The sequence below is a fragment of the Podarcis filfolensis genome, assembly GCF_964270895.1.
Source record: "Podarcis filfolensis genome assembly, chromosome: 1".
Lineage (NCBI taxonomy): Eukaryota > Metazoa > Chordata > Lepidosauria > Squamata > Lacertidae > Podarcis > Podarcis filfolensis.
The window spans coordinates 58,215,223-58,242,628 of record NC_139604.1 but is presented as its reverse complement, the minus strand read 5'-3'; the positions used below and the strand labels follow the sequence as shown (position 1 = coordinate 58,242,628).

General features: G+C 44.5%; 1 protein-coding gene across 6 annotated transcripts in view; it reads right to left on the bottom strand.

The window, feature by feature from the left end:
* B4GALNT4 (beta-1,4-N-acetyl-galactosaminyltransferase 4) overlaps positions 1-27,406 on the bottom strand; it is a 160,458-nt gene that overhangs the window by 33,755 nt on the left and 99,297 nt on the right. For 5 of the 6 annotated variants that reach the window (XM_083607014.1, XM_083607017.1, XM_083607018.1 and 2 more), the window contains exons 3-7: positions 17,271-17,381; positions 10,746-10,841; positions 9,280-9,370; positions 8,680-8,780; positions 5,186-5,253 (exon numbers count right to left, since the gene is read on the bottom strand). In XM_083607014.1, the coding sequence (XP_083463140.1) occupies positions 5,186-5,253; positions 8,680-8,780; positions 9,280-9,370; positions 10,746-10,841; positions 17,271-17,381 (467 nt within the window). Of the gene's footprint in view, positions 1-5,185; positions 5,254-8,679; positions 8,781-9,279; positions 9,371-10,745; positions 10,842-17,270; positions 17,382-27,406 lie in introns of those variants that run through there. The other variant, XM_083607019.1, reaches the window with a different exon arrangement.

The following is a 27,406-nucleotide window of genomic DNA, read 5'->3' as shown; positions in this document are numbered from 1 at the left end:
TTCTTACTTCTAGTGTTACTGTTCTGAATTATTTGTCCCCTTTGTATTTGCTGCCAACTTGCTTTGGGATCTCTTGTTATGATCAGGTTATTTTCTTCACTCTTCTTCCAGGGGTGGCCAGTCCCATTTTGCCACCTGACATGAATGGGAAGGTGGCTCCTCTGCCTTGCTTACCCGTCACACAGTGGCTTCCAGAAAAATCTCACCAGAAGCCATCACCATCACGCAACCCTGGCGCTGGTGGCAGGAAGAGTGCCACCCTGAGGGTGTTTGTATATCAAGGAAAATGCATAAATGATCAACTTCTTGTAATACGTTGTTTGAGTAGATGGTGCTGCTCCAGAACATGTCCATAGTCTTGTCCCTTACTTTCTTCTTCTTGGAGATGAATTTGGATTGTAGGATTTTTTAAAAAAACAACACCATATATATTTTTAAAAGCTATTTAATATACTAGGTGGCATATATTGTTGAGAATGACAATTGCAACGAAACCTCCAAGCCATGCACAACTCTTCAGCCAAAAACAGGGTTCAGTTCTGCATATGCAGAGACAATACTGCTCAGTTTGGATTTGGCAATGGGGAGGTGTGTGTGTGTGCTTAATTAAACTCCTTCCTAGCCAGATGTGAGCAGGTCTTGCTGTTGTTTGGATTTCAGATCACAGAGTTTGCTCAAGTGAAACAATGGGAAATGCATTCATCCTTTTTTCATCAAGATGCCTAAGCTTTGGACTTACAATACTAAAGTTCACAAGGGTGAAAAACAAGAGAGATGAAATCACCCAAATGGGACTACAGGAGAAGTCTTCTCTTTGGCCTTCTGAGTGCAGTAGCAGAGTTGTGTGAAGACTTGATACCAAAATAGCAAAGATGTGGCGCTGCTGCAGGACAGGAATGAGGTGTGACAGATGCAGTAGTGCTGTGGAACGCTTTTTAAAACAAACAAACAAACAAACAAACAAACAAACAATCAATCAATCCTGTCTGTGTCACCCCTTTCATATCTTATTATGTCCCATTATCCATCAGGTAACGGAAAGAGAATCAAATCCATCTCTTTTGCCATGTGTGTGAGATCACTGCTCTGTGTAACCAGGGTGTGTAAACCAAGAACACCAAGCCCTGCTCACCACAACTGTGGCTCAATTGGAGGAGAAGGAAGAGGAGAGGAGAAAAAAATATCTCCAAAATTTCCCTTGGGAACTCCAGGACATACTCCAGGCAGGCTTTTGCTCTCCAAGCTGGCCGAACTCCAATCAGCTGCTTCAAGGAACTGTGTGTGGCAAATGTGCCCAAACTATTCTTGCCACCACCAACAGTCCCCGCCCTTCCCTCCCACTTCCTTTCATCGGCTCCCTAATTAGATTACAGCACTGAATTGTTCCCAGCTAATCATCTGCAAGGGAATCCGAAGTATATTCACACCCCACACTGAGCACTTTTAAATGGTAGCCCCACAGGGGTGCCAGAAATCTTGCAAGGCCTATTCATGTCTTATTCATGAGCCAACCACAACCCTTGCAGGCAACAGTCTATGACAGCAGTTACAGGGAAACCTTGGGCTCTCCCCATCTTGATTGTTTAGAGGAGTAACAGGGAACCTGTGGTCCTCCAGATGTTAAAAAGGTAAAGGTACCCCTGCCCGTTCGGGCCAGTCTTGCCAGACTCTAGGGTTGTGCGCTCATCTCACTCTATAGGCCGGGATCCAGCGCTGTCCGCAGACACTTCCGGGTCATGTGGCCAGCGTGACAAGCTGCATCTGGCGAGCCAGCGCAGCACACAGAACGCCGTTTACCTTCCCGCTGGTAAGCGGTCCCTATTTATCTACTTGCACCCGGGGGTGCTTTCGAACTGCTAGGTTGGCAGGCACTGGGACCGAGCAACGGGAGCGCACCCCGCCGCAGGGATTCAAACCGCCGACCTGATGATCGGCAAGTCCTAGGCACTGAGGCTTTAACCCACAGCGCCACCCGCGTCCCTCCTCTAGATGTTACTGGACTGCTATTGGGAGTATTTTCTTATGGCAAATCCACTGCACCATATACGGGTGCTTATCCTGACTATTTCAAAGAGATCAGTGAGGAAAATAGTTCAGTTCAATGCCTTTTAAAGCTGAAATGGGGAAACTACCTGCAGATTCACCATGCGTCTCCCACAGAGGTTCAAGAGACAAGAGATCCCTGGTTTCATTTATTTATGTCTGGTTAAGAAGACACATTTCCCATCATGCACTGGACCCTAACACTGGGCAGGCTTCAACTAACTGGTCCTGTTAGCAGAAGCCCATGCAAGGATTCTGCTAACGCAATGTTGCTTCCCTCCCATCTTCCCCTGTGCCCCTGGAATTGGCTTGCGCAAGGGGGGGGGGGAATCCCTAGAACAGCACATGGGGGGAGGGAAGGGGAGATTGTTGTATCAGTGCAATCAAAGTGCTTGCACTGATGGAGTGATCCTCTTATCGCTATACTGAATTTCTCCCACTAAGCAGTACTATCACACTGATCGGTAGTGACAGAGATCACATTGACTAGTTCTGCTGAGGGGCAGGCATGGCACTTAAGCTGGAAAAATCTGCCAATGTGCCCAGTATTGAGGCTTGGTTTGGGCCCCTCTGTTCTCAGAGCAGGTGTTTGTCCATTCATATTCCTCCCATCCAGCCCCCCCTTTTTTGCATTTGGACAGCTTCCCTCATTTCTTTCTTCCAGCAGCTGAGGGAAGCAATAAGCATTCAGCACACATCTCCACTATTATTCCAGATCTCTTCATGTCCTGACCCTAGCAAGAAAACTCTGCATGCCCTGCTCTTCACATTTGTCCTTCTGCCAATCTGAGGGCATGGCACACAGGATACATTGCAGAGAAACAAGAGGCGATGCCAAAATGTTTGCAAATATATTTATACAGGGCACATGACAACAGCCCTTGGGCCACCACCGGCAAGGGAGCAGTTCATAACCTTGAGCAGCCTTTCCCAGCGGCCTCCTTCAGCACCACCATCGCAAGCTCTGCTCACAGCACTGGAGCTGCCTGCTGAATAAAGCCTCTTTCCCGGTGTAGGGCAAAAGGGCCTCTGTCTCTGCAGCCATTCGTTGTGCATGAACAGAACAAGTAAGAGGTATGCAGAGTGGACAGGGAAAGACTGCAGAATGCCATGGAAGTTCCTGCTCAGCAGCGGACTGACAGCACAGGCAAAGAGAGGCCCAGACGAGAGCTGCCAGCTCCATCCAGGGCTGTGTCAAAAAGAGAGAGGCAAAGAAACAGGAAGGGGGAGCTGACAGGCACCAAATCTAGACAGGAAGTACCTTCAGACCAACAAGCCTGGAAACAGGACAAAGAGGAGGAGGAATGGAAAGGAGCGTTGCTATAGGAAAAGAAAGATGCAAAGAGATCGGAAATGAGGAGAGAGAGAGAGAGAGAGAGAGCAAAGGGCTCATGGAGAAGCAAGTTTACAGAAACTATTATGGATTTCCCACCTTAGATTGCCCTGTGGGAGAGCTGGCCTTGGGACTGGGAGACCTGGGCTCACCCACTGCCAAGAACTCACTGTGTGGCCTTGAACAAGTCACCATCTCTCAGCTTCCATTTGAGAACTGGAGAAGTATCTACCACACAGGGTTGTTCTAAGTGGCAAGTGCTATATGAAGCAGGAGTAGCTAACCCGTGATTTCTGGTGGCCTGCAAAACCCCAATGATTTGCCTCCACTATTTTCAACTGAGTGTTTTTGGGCAGCAGGTGGCGCTATTGTGCCCCACCATTGGGAGAGGTCTCTGCTGATCTGATATGCAGGGATGGGAGGCGTCATGTCTTTTTACCTTTAGAAGAGGACCCCTTCTCCGTCCAGTACTGCACCATTCTTACAAAGTTGGTGTCATTGTTGGAAGGCTTTAGAGAGGCAAAAGAAACAGGAAGAAGCATTCCTTCCAGTTTCCTGTCTAAGGACCTTCTACCAATAGTGCCATACCACAGAGAGAAGGGGCTTTGTTCCTCCTCCCAAGGGCAGAAGACTATCCCAGGGCAGGCACTGCCCTAGAGAGCATAAACACTGCTGAGTGTGTCTATGTGTGTAAACTGATTGTCCTACCCTTTGCGCTGCATGAGTGTATGCATGTGTGTGAAATGGGCTTGGTGGGCATGCAGATCTCGAGGGAGTGGGAAAACACTCAAAGGGGCCCTTAAGCCACAGAAGCTTAGCCACCCTGATATAAAGGATAAAGAAGAGAAGAATGGTGGTTTCTGACTTGGCTGTTCCATGCCCTTCAATACTATCTGGATGTCTTGTTTCTGCACCATTGTAGTGAATGAGACACAAAATATAGCTGGACCAGTTTCCATTTGTGTTAATTGTACCAAGGTTTTCACAAAGTGCCCTGTGTAGTAAGGCAACCCTGCATGCTTCACCAGCAGAACATAAGCTTTCCTTCTTTTATATCTCTCCAACAATGAAGCATATACAAGATGTTGAGATCTAAGTAACATATGCTCACTTGCTAAAATGGAAAAAAAACCACTTTCTAAAAACATGCACAATTTCATAAGATACACTTGCAATTGTATAAAAATATTAGTAACGCCTCTTTGTTTAAATATATTATCATACCTACTAGATAAGTTCAGCATTCTGTTTCCAGCATGGGTGAGCCAGCTGCTTCTGGGAGCAAACTGGCAACAGGCCTCCCCAGAAGCTGGTATACTATTTGTGAACATGGAATTTCATAGCTAAAAACCATTGAGAGATCTATCCTCTATGAATTTGTCAAAAAATTTTTTTTAAAAAAAGTGATCTAAGCTAGTGGCCACCATTGCATCTTGTGGCTGTGAGTTCCGTATGTGAGTTGTGTGTGATCTACGGCTTCAGCAGTATAGTGTGGATGGCTCTGGAGAGGGCATTCTCACACCACATTTAACATCAGATGCTGGGGGATATGGGCAAGTGTTTGCTAGCATTACATCTCACATGCTCACAGCCCAGAGTGGCTGGGGGAACCAAGTCAGATAGATGGGACACACACATGCACACGTGCGCGCGCACACACATGGAGGTCTACAACAAAATATGGACATGGTGTAGGCATATGTAGGTTGTGTACACACTATACCTTTTAAGCACATTCAAAGTACCTTCACGTGTGTGCGCAGCCTTAGCTGCCTAGAATGAGCAGAAGGACAGGGTAGCAACACCTACCGGATTGGCTTGGAAACTTGTGAGCTGAATTTTGTGAACTCTCCTGGGGCAGTCCACTCAGAGCCCAGCTAAAGAAGAAGAGGAGAAAGAATGTGAATATGGGGCCAAATTCAATCTTTGATCAAAGGCCAAAACCAATACCCAAAAACTAGAAGAAAATTAGGGATGGCACTGGCCGAAGTTGATTAGAACATCACAATCCACATGGTTTTTGAGTACATTTCAGGAGAATAGCTTGAAGCTGATTCACAGCAACCATGCCTAATTTCCTAAGCAAATAAATTATACTAAGAGGAATATGGGGAAAGCCCTTCATATAATGCTGTCATAATTCAACTGGTAGACGTTTCTTCCTGTCACTGTGTGATTTTATTTCCAATCTTCTAGTTGTGTCTAATCTGGTCTGTTTTGTATCTAGTGCTACAAAGCGCTTATAAAAATCAAATCACTAAGGTTTTCCTAAACAATTAATATGAGGCACACAAAACCCGAGCCACTAGATCAAATGAGAATCCCTTCCATCAGGTCACCTCTGAGTTAATTGATATAAGGAAAAACAAGCTTTTTCTCACAGTGTGGTCTGCATGACTAGACAGCTCTATAATGAGTAGGTTAAAAGGCGTTGCCACAGTCCTGCAGGGCTTGTACCTTTCTATTGCAAATGCACAAGATTCAGCACTGGCCTTTAAGCTTTCATTAAAAATGCACGAAAGGGAGTGAGCTACAGCTGTCCTGGGACCTGCAGCATTGAATTTCTTGACTGTGCATGCTGAAGATTTAATTTTGTTTACTTTTATTTGTTAGCAGAACAATCAAATGGTGAAACAAATTTCCAATCTTTGCTTGGCAACAGCTTTTACCCACCAGTGGCTTGAGAGACTCACTGCAGACTATAGATCTATTTGGAATAGCCTGACAGTGCCAAACCTTTCAGAAATACTGAGGCAGCCTTTGAAGTATACTGGGACGGGCGCTGCTAAAACGTTTGGAGAAAAAGGGAGCAGTTGTGAAACTGGTAGAATTTCAAATGGAAGGTTAGACACTCATAATCTTGAAGACACAACAAATAAAATCTTTTGGTTGGTTTGATTTCTGATACCGTGCTATTTTTAATTTTATTGCATTGGATAATTTGGATTTTTTCTTTTCTTTGATGCGGTATGTAACATGACTATATTCTGTGCTGCATCATAATTTCTATGGGGGAGTGTTTCTTTTGTTGCATATGAGTTGTTTGACTTATATGAAGAAAAGCATTTTTTAAGGGGGAAGGGGAAAGTGGCAATAGCAGTGGGGCAGTGATGAAAGTAAGGAGTTGTATGGGTAAGATGACAGATCAGGGCAGCAGGCCCATGCCTTCAAATGTGTGAGAGTGTATGTGTGTGAGAGAGAGAAAGAGCGGGGGGGGGGGGAGAGAGATTTAAACTCCCAAAGGGGCACAAAGGAGTGGAGGGTATTGGTTCCTTCCCTCCTCACTTCATTCTTACACTTAATCTGACAGGATTTTCTCCTCCCTGCCCCCATGCTGATGCTGGAAATGAACTTGGCTAGGATATAAACACTAGTTGAAAAGAGGGGAAAGTGGCAGTTGTGAGAACAGCATTTAACACAGATACCCACTTTGAGACTTAATTGGCATTCCACCCCTAGGCTTCAGAGCAGACATAGGTCTGCAACTGTCATGCATTAGGTAAAGGTAAAGGTACCCCTGACCATTAGGTCCAGTCGTGGATGACTCTGGGGTTATGTGCTCATCTCGCTTTATTGGCCGAGGGAGCCAGCGTTTGTCCGCAGACAGCTTCCGGGTCATGTGGCCAGCATGACTAAGCTGCTTCTGGCAAACCAGAGCAGCGCACGGAAATGCCGTTTACCTTCCTGCCAAAGCAGTACCTATTTATCTACTTGCACTTGACATGCTTTTGAACTGCTAGGTTGGCAGGAGCTGGGACCGAATAATGGAAGCTCACCCTGTCGCAGGGATTCGAACTACCGACCTTCCGATCGGCAAGCCCTAGGCTCTGTGGTTTAGACCACAGTGCATTGGTTGGGCCTAAAACCTATAAGTCATGTGGCCACCATTTTCAAGTTGTGTGTGAGAGGTCTTGGGTTCAAAACACAGACAGGCCTGTTGGAGTGGTGATATACCTTTAAAACATAATATGAAACACAATTCTTTCAGTACTTATTAGCTATAAACCCCTAAAATGATATCCTCCAACACTTCAGTGATGAAAACAATCCTGTTTGTGATGGAGTGAAACTAGGGGCAGAGTCTGGGAAACCAGCAGAATGGACAGATTCATTACTATCAGATTCATTGCTTGCATGACACGCAGAGACATATACAATATATACAACCGCAACCACCCTAGTCAAAGGTCTAACCCCGCTAATCTGAAATCTGCACTAATTCCTTATCACCTCCTGCATGCTGTTAGCACTGAACACAAGGGCAACAGTAACACTAAGCAAGTGATGCCCTGAGGCCACAATCATACTTTGCTATCTCTGTCAAAGAAATTGATTTTGCTGAATGGCCTTAGAAATGGGACTCGCCTGAGTATCTGCATCATCTCTGTATCCATGGTCTCTATTTCTCTGCTTATATATGGCACAGGAATGCAGTTTCTCCCTGGGAACAGGAAATCTCAAGCTCCGGAGCAAAACCAGAGGGAAACGCTGACAACATGGGCGAAGAAACACTTGCTGAGTTGCTTTCAAGCATTTTTAAGACATTGCACCAGAGGGAAGTCTTAAACAGAAACTTGAAATACTGCCGATCTCTCCACCTGACAATACTTTCATTAGTTCCAAGCTGTGCTCCTTAGCCTGTTTCTTCCCAACATAGCAAAGCTTTCACGGTATGAGCCAAGTTTAATGTTTTAAATCCAAACCATTTTGCCGGCTATCAAAAGGCAAAGTGCATTTCTCACCCCTTATATGGCGAAAAGGGCTCCTTATTTCCATAATTTCTCTACTTGCTAGAGAAATGGCTGTGGAACAGGCTCTCTCTGCAGCCACCGTGGAAATAAGAGCTTTACCTTCCCATTCAGAAAAAGGAGAGAAATATCTGCCACATCTGTGCATAGGCTTAACCTTGAAATCAGTGTTACTGAGCGAACCAGGTGTAAGGCTCAGGTTGTGAGCCACAGCTGCAGAAAAACTTAACTATCGAAACACAACAGCATTTAGAACAGACTCATATACACGCGTATTTGTGTTTTGTGTTATAATAGGTCCAGGTTTTAATTATGCAGGCTCCAGATGTAAGAATCACAGCTGAGTTGGCTCGAGGTTTATATGGCTCCCAGTGGCAATACTACTGGCTACATTTACATTTAACTATCCCAGCTTCTTGCTTGATGGCATTGCTTGTAAGAAGACAGCAAGAAGCACATCTATCCATGGAAAGATGCTACAATGCACTAACGTGTATCTATCGGCCTTCCTATTACAATGTGAGAAGCTAAGAGAAAGCAAAAAATGGATCCCACCTTGCCCACAAATGCCACCAGACGGGCATTGGCTGGAGTCTCGTCAGGACTGAGCCAAAATTCAGAGTTGTCATCTGAAGCTACAGAAAACTGGAAGTCCCCTACAAGGCAAAGAAGAAAATTTGAGCTGCAGGGTGGACTGCAGGAGCAGGTGAGAGCAGGAGGCTTGAGCAATAAGGATTTCATGTGCTGGTGAGCTGCGCATGTTGTGGCTGAGAGAGACAAGCCTTTTCAAGTCAATGTGTCAAATGTCTACTGAATGCCGTGGTTTGGGACTCAAGAGCCCCTGGAATGATGCTTGGTCACTGATGGGTGGATGTGGGGAAGGGGGACAGAGATGGTAGTTTCTGAACTTCTCTAGTCTGAGATACATTTGGAGGCGTTCTGATGGCATGAAGCCTCTTGACCTAGAAAGGAGCAACAGAGAGCGGGTCCCTCTGCAGTTTCCCATAACTCCCACTGTGAGAGATTAGGAGCAGGGGCAACAATATGCATATGGTTTTCTTTAAGGCAAAGGTATCTCTGAGTGGGAAGAAGGTGAGATCTCAGCAATGAAGCGCAGCTTTGCAGACAGAGCTAAGGGTTGCTAATTCAGCTCACCATCTTTGAAGGGATGGATGTACCCAAATATACGGAGGCCATAATTCTTCCACTTGGGTGACACAGCCAACTTTTTCACTGTTGTGCGGGTCTAAGAGCCAGAAGAAAAGAGGAAGAGAATGTTTGAATGTAATATTCCACAACACAGGCCTTGAGCAAATGTATGCTATATTCATTTGTTCAATATTTATCAAACCCTTCATCAGTTCTGTTGTTCCAAGTGCAGGTTACACCTCAGCACACTATCAAACCATACAATAAAAGACTTGGGTTTTTTTAAAAAATAAAAAATAATTTTTATTAAAGATTTTCATGATTTACAAAAGTACAGGCATTGTCTCTTTTTTCAGGTTGTGTTTTTTTATAGATCAATTACATTTGTTGTGAGACATTAGTGTTGTATGCAGTATAAGGTTAGGGAAGAAGTGGGAGAGAGAGGGAGGTTGGGGTGGTAAAACTTATATCCTTTTACTTAGTGTATGTGTGGTGTTTTGTATCAACATCCCTTGGGTAGGTTCTCTTTCTATTCACTTATTATATTTCCTTGGTAGTGGTGGAGTGGTGGAGAGGTGGAGGGGGCCTAGGGCATGGTTGATTATCTTTAGTGGCTGCAGTGAGATTTGTTTTTCATGTGTGAAGGGGGGGATTGTTGGGTCAAGTTAGCCATATTGATTTGTATGCTGTCAGTGGATTCTTGTTGCTGTCTACAATAAAAGTTTAAATAACTGAAGCGTCAGCTAAAATATATCAAACAGCAATACAATAACAAGCTGGTAGACCCATCACTAGTCAGCATTTACTCAGCTCCCTGCAAAAACCTGGCTCAAACGATATCAAAATATCTTGTGAACATGCTTACACACTGGAAAATAGAGAATAATTTATATCCGCCAAGCCTCCTCTTCAAATTCCTCCTCCCACTCAAGTGTCTTTTGGAGAGATTCATTTGAGATGTTTCCATGTGTAGTATGAGCCCTTAGCAGATGGATCATCATAGGAATAATGCATTGCCAGTGTCTTGCATGGAAGTAAGTCAGCCTCCTTGATTTTGTCTGTCTTAAAGCTGGGGCAGGCACAAGGATGTGAACATGAGAATGGGATACCATAGCCCAGAGGCAGTCAATGTGGTGCCCTCCAAATCTTGTTGGGACTCCAATACCCATCAGCCCCACCCAGCATGGCCCAATGGTCAGGGATGATGGGAGTTGCAGTCCAGCAACATAAGGAGCACACCTCATTGGATAAACCTTACCATACCTGATACTGGCCTGCTGAAATCAAAGGAACTACACTTGTGGATTTCATTAGCACTTAGATCAAGTCAAATGCCCTAGTTACTAGTAGAATGGAAATTTACTGCAACAGTGGCTACGGATATTTACTACACAAAAAGAGTAACAGAAACCTCCCTCCTGGAAGTTATGCTGGAACTGGCCTCTTTGTCTTGCAGAATCACTTGTACTTACATGCGGATAGAGGGGGAAATGCAGGTTCTTCCTTAGGTGCCCAACAGCTCCTCCACACCAGTCTTCAAATACATGCAGGTTTGCTTTCCCTTTGTACTGCAGAAGAACAACATTTAGGCTATACACAAGCTCTCCGAGGCAATTCTGTGTGGGTGGGTGTATGCCTGTGTGCATGTACGTGTGTGACAGAGAGAGAATATAAACATTACATAGTGCAACACAATCCTGAATGGTGACAGGAGCCCTGAAAGACTATCGCAGTATTGCAATACCTCCATCTCCTGGTGGTGCCAGTTGTACACCTAAGGCCTGCTGCAGACATGGATAGGCCAGGTGAGCCTGTGGAATATTGAGGGGGCCCAGTCCCCTCCTTGAAAATTTTAGGGGAGCCCTCAGCCCCCCCCCATAGGAGTCTTTCCAATCCTATCTGGAGATGGCAGGGATTGAATCTGGGACCTCTTGCATGGGACCTCCTGCTCTGCCACTGACTTTTGGTCCTTTCCCTGCTGACTGCTGCAGGCGCACCAGTGTTCCTCACAGCAAAGATGTAACTTCATCTTTCAACATTTGTGTACAAGAGCTTGGGCACCCTAACAGGTCCATGATGCAAACTTGTCTAAAGATGTGGAAAAATCATCCACATGGTATGTGTTTACTGTAGTGAACACCAGCGTCATAAGCGATGTGCCGGGAGCTAAAATATTTTAACCTGTCTTAAACAAGAGGAATAGGAAGAATCCACAAAGCCTTTGTGAAAATATAAATTTACCTTTGCTTCACCCCAAAATCATAAACTCTGAGCTCAAGCTACTCGAGTCTCTTCTTCCCTATTTCTAGCTCCCCACCATTTTTAAAAATATAACATGCCTATAGCAAAACATAGCTATCACAAAATTAAAAGTAAAATAATGTGGGCTAACAACACTAACAAAAATGTAATCAAAAATAAAAATAAAACATTTTCAAAAGACATTCAGAGACTTGTGATCTACATTAGCAATAGAGAGGACATTTGACACGTAATGAGCAACAGATCTCTATTCTTCAAGCACTGAAATGTAAGACGCAATAGAATCCTGTTATGCAGTTAATGTACTGGCTAGGTTAGCAAATTCCATTACTTTTCTGAGTCATTACTTTCCTTGGGTTTGGCTGTTGCCTTCCAATTTTTGCACAGAGCTGTCCCACTGCAGTTAACACATCCCTTTTAAACATAGCTGGAGGTGATGTATGATGGATTCTGATACTAATTTACATCACATACCTCGGTAGCAACTTCTATTACTATCCCTCCTACCCCCACCCTCACCCTCAAGAAAAACCAGAGGCCCAACTCATGCAGTGTAAGCCCAAGCTCTTCAATTACAGCTATCATTTTGGGCTCAGACTAGACAGCTCAGACAAGCTGGAACTGGATGGAGAATCTCCTATTTGGTAGAGCAGTATATGCAGCATCCATTGAACCAGCTGTTTATTTAGGGCCAGTATGGAGATCTGGCCCAATGAAGGACATCAAGGTCTCTACTCCCATTAAAGCATGGGGTGATGTTACTGATTACTCCTTAAACATCCTGTGTTGCGTACATACTTGTGGCATAATCAGCACAACAGAAGCCAGGTCAATGATGGTGCTTAGTCACACTGATCAATGCAGAGGACCTTAACTGAATTAAAAAGCTAGGGAGGCGTTTCCTGGGTAGGCATAATTGGGATGAAATTTCAGAAGGTAAAAACTCATTTCCAGAATTACTTCTCTCCTGTTTCAAACCACTCAGGCGCTTAATTCCTCACAGTCAAGGTATCAGCCAGAATTTGGAACAATAACTGCTTCATTCAACAAACAACAGCCACACTCTGATAGTAGCCATGCCTTGTCCATATCTGTGTCAGGAATACAATACAGGTACTAAAATTTAATTTATGACCATGTCATATCAAATGCATCAGCTGTGGCTCTTTTAACGATGATTGCTAATTAGTCCATATCCCCTTATTATGAAAACGCTTTCCCAGATTTAGCTATGTCCAGCCCACATAATGGTCCTGGGGATGATGTCCATCTCCCAATGGCCCCCACCCCAAGCCTTTGTATTTAAAACAGCATGCACCACATATTGCCATATCACACTGGCTCATTTTGCATGCAGTGCTAAGCCAGAACATGGCTAAGCATGAACGAGCAAGCATACATGTGTGCAGAGTGAAAACCACAGCCACTTCTCTTCAAGTTCTTTGGCTGCTTTGCTACCTGCAGCCAAGCCATGGGCAAACCCAGGCTTGTGGTCTGTCTCTAACCAACAAACCACAAGCAGTAAGCTAAGGACAAACATTGGCTACAGCTCATGGTTTGTTTGGAGTGAGACAAACCATGAACCTAGGTCTGTACCTAATGCTAACCCAAACCATGGCTTTGCTCTGTAGCAAAGTGACTGCCATTTTCGCTCTGTGCACCTGCACATGATGCATGCATTTATGGGAGTGCTACAAAGGGCTGTGCCACCTTAGAAGGCTCACATGTCATGTGTGAAGGAGGCCAGTATAAACATGTTGTTGTTGTTTGGTCGTTTAGTTGGGTCCGACTCTTCGTGACGCCATGGACCAGAGCACGCCAGGCACTTCTGTCTAAGCTGGTTTTAAAGCTCTTTCTTATGGCATCCTCAAAGACTCGTGAGAACCATAGCTTTGTTAGAATGTTGAGAATTCACTGTTAGATAATATTAACCCCACCCACCCACAGATCTATGATTCCCAGGATTTCTTGGGAGTGGAGATCTGTGGCATTTTACTTGGTTTAAGTTTGTAGTGAAGAGATGCCCCATTTCTGGCAGGCTGCTCTTCTTTTGCCCGTATCTCTCTCTCTCATTATTTCTTAATTTCTTTCTCATTATTTTTTTTCCAGCCCTCTGAGGCTTATTCTAGTGGTTAAGCACAATCATCTAATTAATTGACTTCGTACGCTCAATATACTTATTTCCCCCCCATTATTACTATTGGCCACCCTTTCAGCAGGGCAAAGCATAACATGGGACTGGTTCACAGAACATGGTAGTGCAATGAATATATAGAAATACACTTGCAGTGCAGCCATTTCTTAATGAAAAGGTTCTCTCTTGGATGCCAGGCTTTCTAGACTGCTCTGAGATGTTCACAGAACATTGGAAGCAGTCTTATACAGAGTCAGAACATTGGTCCATCTAGCTCAGGAGTGTTTACACCAACTGGCAGGTGCTCTTCCTGGGTTTCAGACAGTTCCCAGCTCTACCTGGAGATGCTAGGAATGGAACCTAGAACCTTCTGCACTCAAAACAGTTGCTCTTCCATTGAGCTGTGGCCCTTCCTCCAAACACTTGCTTTGCCTCTGATCAAGCAACATATTCTGTGCACATTCCTTGCACATTTGCAGTACTCAAGTGCAAAGTACAATGCAGGAATAATTAGGGGAACACAAGATACAAAGAAGGGTAAAAGGCAGGCTGGGGCCTTTATTCATGAATAGGTCTACTACTGAGTAGCTGTGCCATCCTGCTGCTTGAAACTATAGGCTGGAGCCCTTACGAGTAAAGTGTAATTGTGGGCAAACTAATTTACCTATGGAAATGCAAGGTTGGTACACATGCTTGTGTGCATCCAATGGAGGGGTATTATTGGGTTGTTTTTATTTTGATTATCTATTTTGTGGTTTTATATTTTGATTTTGTTCTGTGAACCGCCTTGAGACATCTGGGTATAGGGCAATATATAAATTCAATAAATATAATAATAAATAACAAATAGTATGTCGGGGGAAGGCTAATGCTAGAAGCCTTCTCTGTTTTTACAAACACAAGGATAATTTAATACAGGGGCATTGTCAAATAAATGATCTCTTGTGAGCCTTCTGAGGTGGCACAGTCCTTTCTACCAGTAGGACTAGACAGTCACATATGCATGTGTCATTTGATGTTTCAAGCCTGACGTGAATAGCAAATGCTGAGATCAGGAATGGCTCCTTGCTGTGTAGACTATGTTTCAAACCATCTAGCACAATTGTGGTGGCACAATTTTGGTATGGGCTACTTCACAGCACCACCTGCAGGTATCAGTAACCCAGCAGCAACTGTTTAGGCATCCATTTACAGATATCCACCTGAGAGATAGAGAGCAAGGTCATACTCCAGCCTCTTAAGGAGGGACCACGTGAGCCAAAACACTTCAGTTCCTGTAATAGGCCTATAGTTCTACCATTTTAAAATTGTAGGTTTCTATCCTACCCCACAATAACCTTCCACGGCAATTCACAACAACTAAAACATTTAAATTTCTAACTTATGGATCAATATAATCAAGTCATCTTAAATGAGTCAGTTTCCTCAAGTATGTGCCTGGTGAAGTACAAAGGTCTTGATCAGCCTTCCCCAACCTGGTGCCCTCCGGATGTTGTTAAGACTACAACTCCCATCAGCCCAAGCCAGCACGTCCAATGGTCAAGAATGTAGTCCAGCAGCATCTGGAGGGCACCTGGTTGGGGAAGCCTGGGCTTGAACTAAAAAATAATAATCATAGCATTACTTATAGTCTCTAAATGAAGTTCCAGAGGTTTGGTGTCAACTCAGAGAAAGCCCTGCTTCTTGTAACAATTAAAGGTAACAAAGTGTGGTCTCTCTAGATGACTGTGGTGAACGTGGAACATCATACGGGACAGGAGTTTCTCGGGTATTCTAAGCCCAGCCAGTATACAGAGCTAGCTATGGCCAGAGATTTTTCCAACCTTGCTCTATACTCCTGGCAAAGAAATTCTGTGGCAACCACAAACTTTCCCTATACAGCATGGGACTGCTAACACCGGACTCCAAAAATTCTGGTATCTCATGCAGCGTCAACACCTGAGAGGTACAGGGAGGGCTACAGTAAACAGCTCATCATTATGAGGATAAGATGCAAATTTCTCTATAGTAACTTCTGAGCCTACAGCTTTCTGAGATGCTAACAAGGGCCCGCTCCTCTCCTAATAGCAATACTCTCTTAATCTTCCTCTCCATAATCACAACAGAGTCCTCATTCAAACAGTGATTAATGACCACCCCCGCTTCCTAGATTCAAGTCTGTGGATCAAAATCTGGCACATCTCAGCTGCTGCTCCCTCTGGGCATTGTTGTGCGCTTCAAATGGAGGGCTGGATCATCAGCTGGTGCAGATGTGCCACTTTAGTGAAGTCAATGGTGCTTAACTAATCCACGGGAGCTGAGGAAAACAGAAGCTGCTGGGAAGGATATCATGAGAGGGGGAGGGATTTCCCTTCCAATGGGGCAGCTGAAGAAGGCACCATGCAGCCCCCCAACTGGTATGCATTGCACCACCAGTCTGTAGTAAACGATCTTCCCCACAGCCATCGGGGAACCTTCTTTGGAAAGAGAGGCTAAACGTTTTAGGATTGACTACTCAATAGGTGTCATGTACATCAGGGTTGCTATTTTGCACAAAGCTACTGAGGATGCTGACCAGCCTCCCGTGAAACCTCGCAGATAATGAGACCTAACCACTTGGCAAATCAACGAACAAAGCCCATTATGTGCCACAGCATGTCCCAGACTTCTTTTGCCTGGCTGCTGATGGTGCTTACTGATCTGTGGGATTTGCTCATTTGCGATGCAACTCCCAGGTCTGGCTCTGTGATCAAACTGCATCCTCCTCCCATAAGCATCACTCAGCACCTACCCTCTCGGGCATCTCAGTGCATCCCACTAACAACAGCTTCCCTGCCACAGTTCTTCAGGACCTTCCTGATGCTTTTCATGGTGGCAGGCTGAACGCTGGCTGAATAATGCATGAGTGCATTAAGCAGGCAGATGCCCAGGCGCAGGTGTCAGTCAATCCAGGCTGGGCTTTACCCTGAACTGACAAAAGTAAAACAGTGCTGGGAAATCAGTGTGAAATGGGCTGGACCAAATGTGATGGAGCAGGATGGAGTGAATGCACACTGGCCTCTGATCTGCCTTGGATGTCTGGTCTAATTATGTGTGTCTGTAATTTTCTCTGCATCAATATCTAAAAACTGCGTTCAGTTGTTATTAGTGTGCAGTTCAAGAAGGGTTCAAATACTGTAAGAGAGGAATTGCTGGCTGGTATCTCAAGCTTTATTATTAGGTTTCATAAAATCATATGGCACAAGTAGACCTTATGGGTCATCTACTCACATTTCCTGGCCTGAGACAGATGGCCTCTGCTTAAAGCATCCTTTGTAGGTGCACTATTTTGGAGGACAAAGTAGGCGTGAAGCGAAAGGCCACAATCCATTGTGAAACTATTCCTTGAAGCATCACTGAAATGAACAGGAACTGGGCAAGCGGGTCAGTACTGCTCTTACACAGTTATTCATTTCACTGGGACTTAATTAAGGTTATTAATCAGAATTGTGCCCAATGATTTCACCTTTGCACACAGCTGGTAACTGCACAATTAGTATCATTTTCCAAACTTCCCCTGTGCAAACCACCCCGCCCCTCCAGATTACCTCCCTTCCTTGAAAATGTGCTTTGTTCAGCTTACCTGCTCGCTCCAGGGCAGAACATGTCTGGTTACGTTTGGCTTTGGGGGTCTTCCAGCTCTGTCAAGGCCACGTCTTTTTGAAAACCAGCCATCAACCCCTTGCTCTTCAGTCTGTAAGAAGGGAGGAGGAGGAGGAGGAGAAGCAACAACAGCAAATTCAGCACCAAGTGGGATGAATCCCATAAAGGGCCAAGGTGAGAGAACAAAACGGAAAGTACTAATGTCATTTCTATTATTAGCTATTGCCAGCGCAACATGCTCTCTGCTTGACAGGATCAATTATCTGCAGCACTAAATTGTTTGGCTTCATGGAAGTCACCTCAGCACCCGGTGTAGGAGTTCATGCATTAATGTCATACGGAAATCATCATTCTCCTCCAAAGTAGAATCTTGCAATGAATTGAAATTACCTCAGTCCACAGTGTAGGGACAGGGAAGTTGCAGGGGTGGGGGGGTATTATATCCAGAAACAAAGAGGAGGAGGAAAAAATCATTTTGAGCACCTTTACCATAAGAACATATAGGAAGAACCCTGTTGGCTCAGGAGAATGGCCCATCTAGTCCAGCAACCTGATCTCAGAGGTCAACCAAGCTGCCTGTTGGGAAGCACCCAAGCAGGACCTGCGTGCAATAGCACTCTGCCCACCTATAATTCCCAGCAAGTGGTATTTAAGAGGCATACTGCCTCTAACAGTAGAGGAGGAGCATAGCCATTGTGGCTAGTAGCCCACCCAGGTTAGTAGTACCTCATGTGCATTTGGTTAGAACCCTATCAGGACCTCCCACAGATTCTGCATCAAAGGAATTTCTTGGGAGGATGAGTGAGATATAACAAATGGAATTGCACACTAGTCAAAGGATAAGTAGTATTTGCAGTTTCTTTTTTATGCCTATGACATGAAACTGACCTCACCTCCCCACTCCAAATTCAACAGCCCTGTTTAGGGAAGTTTTTAATGTTTGATGTTTTATTGTATTTTTAATATTTTGTTGGAAGCTGCCCAGAGTGGTTGGGGAAACCCAGCCAGATGTGTGGGGTATATTATTATTATTATTATTATTATTATTATTATTATTATTACTACTACTACTACTACTACTACATGAAGAGGCAAGATATGTTTAGAGTCAACACAGAGTATTTACATAAAATCAATGGGACTTGCTTTTGAATAAACATGCAAAACCTTGTGTTTTGAATGAACATGCAAAATCTGTGATCCTAAGTTTAATTATTTGGAAGTAAATGTCTCCTTGAAACAATGGAACTTACTTCCAAATGTTTATCGTTGGGTTTTAAAGCTATTTCTTATGCAGTTCTTACATTTCCAGTGAGTAGACTATTGCTGGCTAGGATATACCCTTGATTAAAACCCCCCGGATGTCTTCCGCTTTACTGAGTGCATGTAATAACACTCCCAAGTGGTGTGTTACAAGCAGGATGGTGTTAACTGACTGGCGCTGCTTCCTATCTTGCAAGACTGTCTCCACTTTCTCACCAGGACACAGCTCATACCTGATCCTATCTCACAAAGAATCTAAAATCTAGTTTCTGAACTTCAGGGACAAACAGAGCGTAGGTGCTTCAAAATGTGAAGAGATCCCAGGGTGGCTTCAGGACAAGAGCAAAGAGAATATAACACGGCAGAATGTGACTCACCGTGGAAAATGAACAATATCCATTCCGAAGACAAGAGACAACATATAGGTGCACACATGTAGCACTGATACATAAAAGACACCATTGAAAAGATAAAAAAAAATCAGGAAAAAAGACTTGGAGAATGTATGTGGAAAGTGTGCAAGAGAAGAGGAGATATTATGGGGTGCCCTCTGACTCTTTGGGGCCTATTTGCATGCGGAGGCAGGCAGGAAATGACTCAGGCCTGCCCCAATCAGGTTGTGCCATCCAGTCCTCATTATACAGAGACGAATTACTCAGCCGATTAGGGTACTCAAAGGAGGAAACAAAAGCCTTAGCCTGTGATAAATGACTCCTTGTCAAACTCCTAGTCTGGCAGAATTAATTCTCAGCCAGCTGCAACTAGTGAAGAGTAGAGGAAGCATAAACCACCTCTGAGGCTTGAGATCAGCAGGGTATCTCTCACCTCTTCCCCAGACCCTCCCTGTGGGCAGCCCACACCAGCTTAAGAATGGAAGCACATTAATACTTATCTGTATTCCAGGCACTTTACAACTGGCTCTGACTAGCCAGCCATTCATCTCCATCCCAAACATGAGAATGGTCCCTAAATTACTAAAAAAATCTGGGTGTGGGTGTACATAGAGATGTTCGGCTTATCATGCAGTCAGAGGCTAAAGGTAGCAGGATATCCATATGAACAGAACCGCAGCAAAGAAAGTTTCGACATAGCCAGCACATAGTAGTGACTATTTGATCTCACTCCAAGTCTAAATTTTGAGCTTTGTGGGCTTGGGTGGTGAGCCCATGCAAAGACACAATTTCTTCTGTCCCTCCATTGAAGGGCTCCATAGAGCCTTCTCTCACTATCCCAGAAAGGTTGAGCATGTCCAAAAGTCAGCAATGTTTCCTTGTAGACCTGCAGTTATAACAATCTGCTGGCTGTTGGACCATACTTACCTGCTAAGCGTGGAATAGATCTCTGTCGAAGCCTTCCTACCTTCCTGTTAGCCTTGAGCATATATTGTAAAAGAGCTGGTGATCTGTATTACTAACATGGGAAGATGGGGTGTGCAGGGCGGCAGTCTGCTGCTCACAAAGAACATGGAAGAACTCTGAGGTGAGGAGTGCTAGCTCCAAGGTGGAAGCATACGCACTGCATACAGGAGGCCATGGGTTCAATCTCTGTCATTTCTAGGTAAATCTGGGAAAGACTCCTGTTTGAAACCCTGGAGAACCAGATGGACCAATGGTCTGACCTAGTGTAGGGCAGTTTTCTGCATTCCACGTAAAAGCAGCTGTTTCTGAGGATGAACTGCACAAGAATGTTATTATCTTAGGATGAGCCAGAGACTGGAATGATCAAGGGCCTGTCAGAACCAAGATTCTCAGTGGCTGCCACCCAATTTATGCCAACATGTGGCACGACGTTGATCAAGCATCTTACTCCGTTTTCCTCAGACCTGACATCTGAATAACAGAGACAATGCCACACTCCCCACTTTGTGAAGATGATGATCTCACCCTGAGACAGTTGCCATATGCTGGTGGAATAGCGGTATTGCCATGCCCTTTGCCACAAGCTCAAGGTCTCTTGATACACGACACATCCCTGCACTTATCTGGAAGCAAAATGGCTCCTATAGTCTCTGCTTCTCAGCATGGCTCTTGGCTACACGCCGTGAGCCTTCTCCCAAATATTGCTCTGTGTCCTCCCTCTCTGTCTCAAGTGTGTGATCAAACCTCTAAGAGAGAAATCTTCACACACGCAGGCAGCAGAGATTATTATAGCATCATCCAGCCAGGACAAGGAACAAAAAGCCTTTGATGGCAGCCACATCTAATACTATTATTTCTGAGCCGACTTCCACTTAGTTCAGACATCTCTTCAGAAGCAAGCAAGGGACTGCCCGCCTCTTATGTGCAGGCCAAATACATGCTGCCTGGGAACTGATATGACAAAAGGTCTTGGGTAGGGATGGGGATTAATATGGAAATGCCCCATTTTGCAATTTCCACTTTGGCACTGAGACAGGCCGAGTTCCAGGGCAACAAAACCCTTTGCCTTTAATAAAACAGCATTCTGAATACCATCACAGGTCTGAGGGCAAACATGCATGGCAGTTACGCACATGCTCCTGAATATTTATACATTTGGGGGAAATGAAAAAGGGCAGGAAGGAAAAGTGATCTGGTATGAAAGATGGGCTATGAGGAAACGGGCACCTCAAGTTGCCCCTCTCGAGTGCTGAGGCGGTGGCTGACTGTGACACAAATGCCATTCACACCCAGCTGCAGTTGGCACACTGTGGCTCATGGACCCTTGCGCAGGAGCCCACCAAGACGACATAGTCACTGGGATCCCCCAAAGTAATATAGATTTAGGTCTCAATGGCTCAAAACAATATCAGAATTCATGATTACTGAGATCAACTTCTCCCCAGAAGCTCAAAGGAAATGCTGAGGAGAATTAGTGCCTAATGTTTTTATTATACACAAACATGCCAGTCAGACACTTGAGGCTCCAGTTAGTCATAGATCTTCACTTAGCAAAGCTGAGCAGGCCCATTACTTCATAATATACACACCAAAGCCCTTCACAACCCATGCTAGCCCAACTTACCTGGGTCTATTTGCAAGGGTGGTCTGATCCATTATTCTGCCTGCGGTGAGGTGGCGCAGTTAAGTGTCCCCTCCCACACACAAACCAAGGTTATTTTGCCAAGTTATTCTGGTACCTGAGGCAAAGAATCATACAAGCACCCCTCCCAAACACACATAACACAAAAATAAAGTAATTTTTAAAAAGTTAGGTTTGCTGCTCTTTCATGCATCGGCTCATCAATATAAGTGTGTGTCCAGGGCACACTCAAACCCAGAGCTGGCACTAGCTACTTGGCTCCTCCAGCATAATCCAGGACTTTCACACAACCTCAGTGGCACGAGGAGGAGGGCAATGCTATTGCAGTTCCTGCCGCGCAGCTGAGATAACATAAAAATTAGAGCAAGTTGCAGCCCACCTCGACTCCACACAAGTAGGAAGAGAATAAAAGGTGGGTGGATATACTCTGCTTAGAATTAGCAATAGCACTGCCGTCTAATTGTGACATCTGGAGATCTGCCATAATGAAGCCAACTGTGTTACAGACGTTCATTCTAGCTTTAAAAAACAAACAGGAGAGCAGGATAGTTCGATATTTTGCTCACTTTCACCATCTCCCCTTTTCAGCTTTGCGTTTAAAACAGATTTGCTCAGTAACCATTGGGCTCTGAAGAGTGGCTTATTGATTGGCTGGGTGATAATTGATAGCAGCTTGTAAAGGGCCCTAGTAACCCATCCCTTCCATTCAGCGCTTCCTCTGCCCACTCACACAGCAGTTGTCTAATCACATAAACATCCTTTGTGGAATTCCACTTTGTTGTGTCACTAGCAGCATCGCTGCTTTCTTTAGTGGGTGGGTATTCAAGAGATGCATCAGCCACTCTGGGCACAGAGGGCTCAGTTTTCAGAAACTTCATTCTGTGGATTTTTCTGTGCCAATAGAACTCTAAGCAGTTTGTTATAAAACTTATACGTCAAGTAAATATTGATAACCCTACTTTATGAATGCGGAGAAACACAGCTTGCTCACAGAGATTCACTGCAAGGTCACACACCGAACACCTGCTATTAATAATATGTTTTACTGTGAGCCACTGGGGGTTTTTACAAACAAAAAATGGACATAGATTTCTAAAATAAAAAGGCTTCCTATTTTGCTGGTTAACTGCAAGCTGAGCAACTTGTTCATTGCTAGAAGTTTTGGCCAACACATATTCATGTTATTTGCAGTCATGAGGACTATGATGCCACGGTATAGACAGAATGTGGTTGGTGATGACTATTAGCATGGAGTGCCCTCCCATCAGATGTCAAGGAAATAAACAACTATCTGACTTTTAGAAGACATCTGAAGGCAGCCCTGTTTAGGGAAGTTTTTAATGTTTGAAGTTTTATTCTGTTTTTAGTGTTCTGTTGGGAGCCGCCCAGAGTAGCTGGGGAAACCCAGCCAGATGGGCAGGGTATAAATAATAAAATTATTTATGATGATGATGATGATAATGAAATTCAACAAGGGGAATTCAACACAACTGCAGTTGACAGGAGTTAAGGTGAAGTAAGAATGTGACATTTCCTCACGAATCCAGCAATCAGCTCTAGTGAGCTGAAGAAAAGAAGCTGTAATAACATTAATCATTTGGTAACAAAAAGATAGCAGAATGTGGTCAAAAGTGAGCTGCCTTCATTGAATGGACACAGTAAGCGCTTGCAGCCTACCGAGCCCCACCTACCCTACAAGCTCCTTGGGCAATTTCCCCCCCAAACCTCCACTTACTAAAAGAGATTGGCACATGCAGGGCGGCAAAATGCCCTCATGCGTCTCCCTTCTTTTTTAAAGGATTATATTAATCCAATTCTGGGTTTGTCTCTCACAATAGAGATGGATTAGTCTGCAGCTCACCTTTATGTAATAAATAAGGAAAGAGGGAAATACACACATTATTTCACTGTGCTGCTTGTGGAGTAGGCTGAAGTAATTCCTAAGCCTCTCTCTGGGAAATAATAAAAATGAAACAGTAAAAGCTTATTAACAGCCAAGATTAGTATGTGGGTCTGTGGGGCTTCTTGTGGCAAAACCAGTTCTCTTTCCTCAGAAGGGCTTAAAGAGGCAAGAGGCTTCCTTCAGTTCAGCCTCCAAGCAGTTGTAGGCCCTTTCTCCAACAGATTATAAAACTAACCAGATTTCCCCTCAGCAGAAAGGAAGCTTTGCAGGTAGCTTTTTCTCTCAATAAAACTATTCTGTGCAAGGCTATCAAAGAGGTCAGACAAGTGGATGTTCCACATACGACAGAAACAGTGAAGCTTTTCTCCATTTTAGAATGATTACGTTTAACAGACCTGTCCCAGATGCATGCAAACGTTGCTAGGAAAATAGTCAAGGAGACACACACTGTGGAGCACCTGCAAACGCAAAGCAAGCATTGCCACTCACCAAAGAGACTGTGACATTCTGAGTCACTTTGAGGTAGGAGGGAAGCTCAGATACCCAAACACTGATGTGTGTACACATTCAAAAACTGGGTGGAAGATATACCCCCTTGCCATTTGCTTCAGCAGGTAACAGCTCTTACGGCAACTGGCTCTGCTCATGTGGGTGTGATTTTGGCAGGATGAAGCTAAACAGTTGCATTTGTACAAGGATGAGCACTAGCACAACAGGGTGTCTCCCTCTCTTCTCCCCGCACCATGTGTGCCCTGTGCCATCTCCAGATCTGCTCCAGAAGGTTGGGGAAATGGCCACAGGTTTAGGGGGGAGGAGCGGAGAATGTTTGGTCATACAAGGAGAAATCCTTGCACTGATAGAACGTTCTCTTTAGTGCTATTGTGAATACAGCTCAATATCTCTCTGGCTGCTCCTACACCATACATTTAGAGCACCTTTCCCCAGTGGCGTAGCGTGGGTTGTCAGCACCCGGGGCAAGGCAAGTAATTTGAGCCCTCTAACCCGTGGATTTGCGCCCCCTAACCCGTGGATTTGCGCCCCCTAACCCATGGATTTGCCCTAACCCCAGATGTTGCGCCCGGTGCGGCCGGCCCCCCCTGCACCCCCCACGCTACGCCACTGCCTTTCCCTTCCTCAACAAGTATGCAGTATGTGGTATGCAGGGCATCTGCTTTCAAACAAGGTGGGACTGGAATTAGTATGTATTTTTTAATACTTGCAGGGTAATCTTACTCAGAGCAAGTGCCACTGTGCTCAGTAAGCTCTGACTCCCTAGAAAGTATGTCTAGAACTGCAGCCTTCATATGTCAGGTTCTTTACAAATCTCATCTCATTGATAAAACTGGCTGGACAGAATTTTCTTTAAAAAATTACACAGTGTTCTTCTTATTTAAAAATTAAAAAAACAAAACAAAATTATTGCTTTTTTTAGTCTAGCATGAGCACACTACTGCCCTCTGGTGGTTAGATTCTGCCCAATTCAAATGTTTGCAGTTCATTTTTCTGCAACTAGAGCACATCTCATATGATTTTGTCAACCATCTTTCCCCATATCTAGTGCTTTCCAGAAGTTTTTGACTACAATTCCCATCAGCCCCAACTACCATGGCCATGCTGGCTATGACTGATGGGAGCTATAGTACAAAATATTACCATGTTGGGGAAGGTCTGTTTAGAATTAACTGTAGTACAAAAATCTCAAAAGGACTATATGTAAAACCCTGGTTAACTTGGTATCTATCAAAATAAGATAAAAATAGACCCGGAAGTCTGCAGAATTTAGTTTTCTGAGACATTATTGAGACAAAACTCAAAATGACATAGGTCAGGTAATTTTCATGCTAATATCAATATTTCTATTTGTTAAAGCTGTATTCTATTCTCCTGCCAAGGAACTCACAGCCAGCATACAAGAGGTTGCCAGGCAAGGCATTCCGAATCAATGCATCATTAATGTTGCAAGGAGCGGTTCTAATCCTGACTGTGTCTCTCAATTGTGAGCCGTATCCTCAGGGTGTATGTTCTAGCAAGTTTCTAGCAATAGCCTATCCTTATTCCTTACACCACAGGTGAATACCAATGAGCCCTTCCTGCTAGGAGAAATGCTTTGTGACTGAAATTAGCCATGGGCCTGCCCTTGATGTTGAAACCTTTTGAACTCTCAGCAAGAAGCCACTGATGGATAAGGTCGCAGGCTGGGTCCTTTGCACTGACACCTTGTCTTTGACCTCTGCTCCTCCTGAGCTTTCGGTGCCCCTGATTTCAGTGGCCTGCTGGCAGAAGAAATACAGAGGCCTAGATAGAAGGTGTCTTTGACATTATATCAAGGCAGAAGTAGGTCCAGCTTAAAAGCATGTCGTTCGATAAGCAGAAATGTTAAGAGAAGCAGAAATGGTTCTTTTGTTGAAGGCCCTGTCATTTTTGAGCAGTGTGCAGAAATAAACCCTCCAGGGGACAAAGTAGCCCCATTTTTTGATGCAAAAGTTTCTATTGATTTTTATTTCAGAGACACTCTGTACATTAGATGACTTTAGAAATGCTCTGGAGTGGAAGGAGCACAATCGTAGATTCCCACACACGGCTACCTCCAAGCAAAATAAGCTTTATGAACTGCTATGTCGGCTTTCAGCAGACACTGCCAGGATGCCATTTGTACCATTAACAGACAAATCCAGTTGTGTCAAGGAAGCCCTTATTGCCCCTGTTGTTCCAGTAGAAAGTGGGCTACAATGCTGCCATGGAGCAAATTAACAGAGAGAGAGAAAACCGTGCTGGAACCACTCATGCCTTCCCTTTAACCCACATACCAAGCTTACAGCTGCAGGTTATATCAGTTAACAAAAATAACTGACTTCTTGCCCTTGCTCACTGGGTGTGGGCTGTAGGACCATCAACTGTTTATGCTGCTTGCTGCAAGGGTGTCTCTTAGAGCTACGAAGAAGGCCAACTGGAGCAAATGTCTGAAAGCAAAAGCAGCTCTCTCCAGTCCACCTCATAGTCTGCGGTGGGGACAGGGACTTGAGCCATTGGCCTATGGAGTGCATTTCATTATAGACCACACAGGCAAAGAACAAAGTGTGAAGCCTGGGTGAATTGGCACTTCCCAGAGGCCAGAGAAGTTCCAGGAATCAAACTATTTGTGCGTCCCTTCTCTTTTCCTGCCAGTGTGGTGTAGTGGTTAAGAGCGGTAGTCACGTAATCTGGAGAACCGGGTTCGCGTCTCCGCTCCTCCACATGCAGCTACTGGGTGACCTTGGGCCAGTCATACTTCTTTGAAGTCTCTCAGCCCCACTCACCTCACAGAGTGTTTGTTGTGGGGGAGGAAGGGAAAGGAGATTGTTAGCCGCTTTGAGACTCCTGAAGGGGAGTGAAAGGCGGGATATCAAATCCAAACTCTTCTTCTTCTTCTTCTTCTTATAGTATGCCTGTGAAACCCATTTGCTATTGGCACAAGAGAAAAGATCTAAAGTGTATTTCTTTAGGACAATAGGGTGGGGGTGGGGAAGTAGTGCCATCATGGATTCAGCACTGGTGTAACTCGGTATCCTGTTTCTATGAAACAAAGCAGGGGGAGAGTAGCCTTGGTGCAAAGAAGACCACCAGGAGTCTCTCTCTCTCTCTCTCTCTCTCTCTCTCTCTCTCTCTCTCTGTGTGTGTGTGTGTGTGTGTGTGTGTTTAACAGGATAAGCTGCTATTGTCTTTTAAAAATGGAAATGCATTGCAGGGATGTGGTTCTGCTGATGTTTGCTTGGGTTTCTCTTCTGACTGGGAATCCTTGTGAGAATAAATACACACACACACACACACACACACACACCATCAAAGTCGTGGTGGTGTGCGTGTGACTCATCAGATCTGCAAATAGGTGCCCATAGTATTTGCATAATCACTGTACAGATGTCACATGCTTATGAGCTAGCTGAACCCATAAGGTATGGAAATACTAGCTG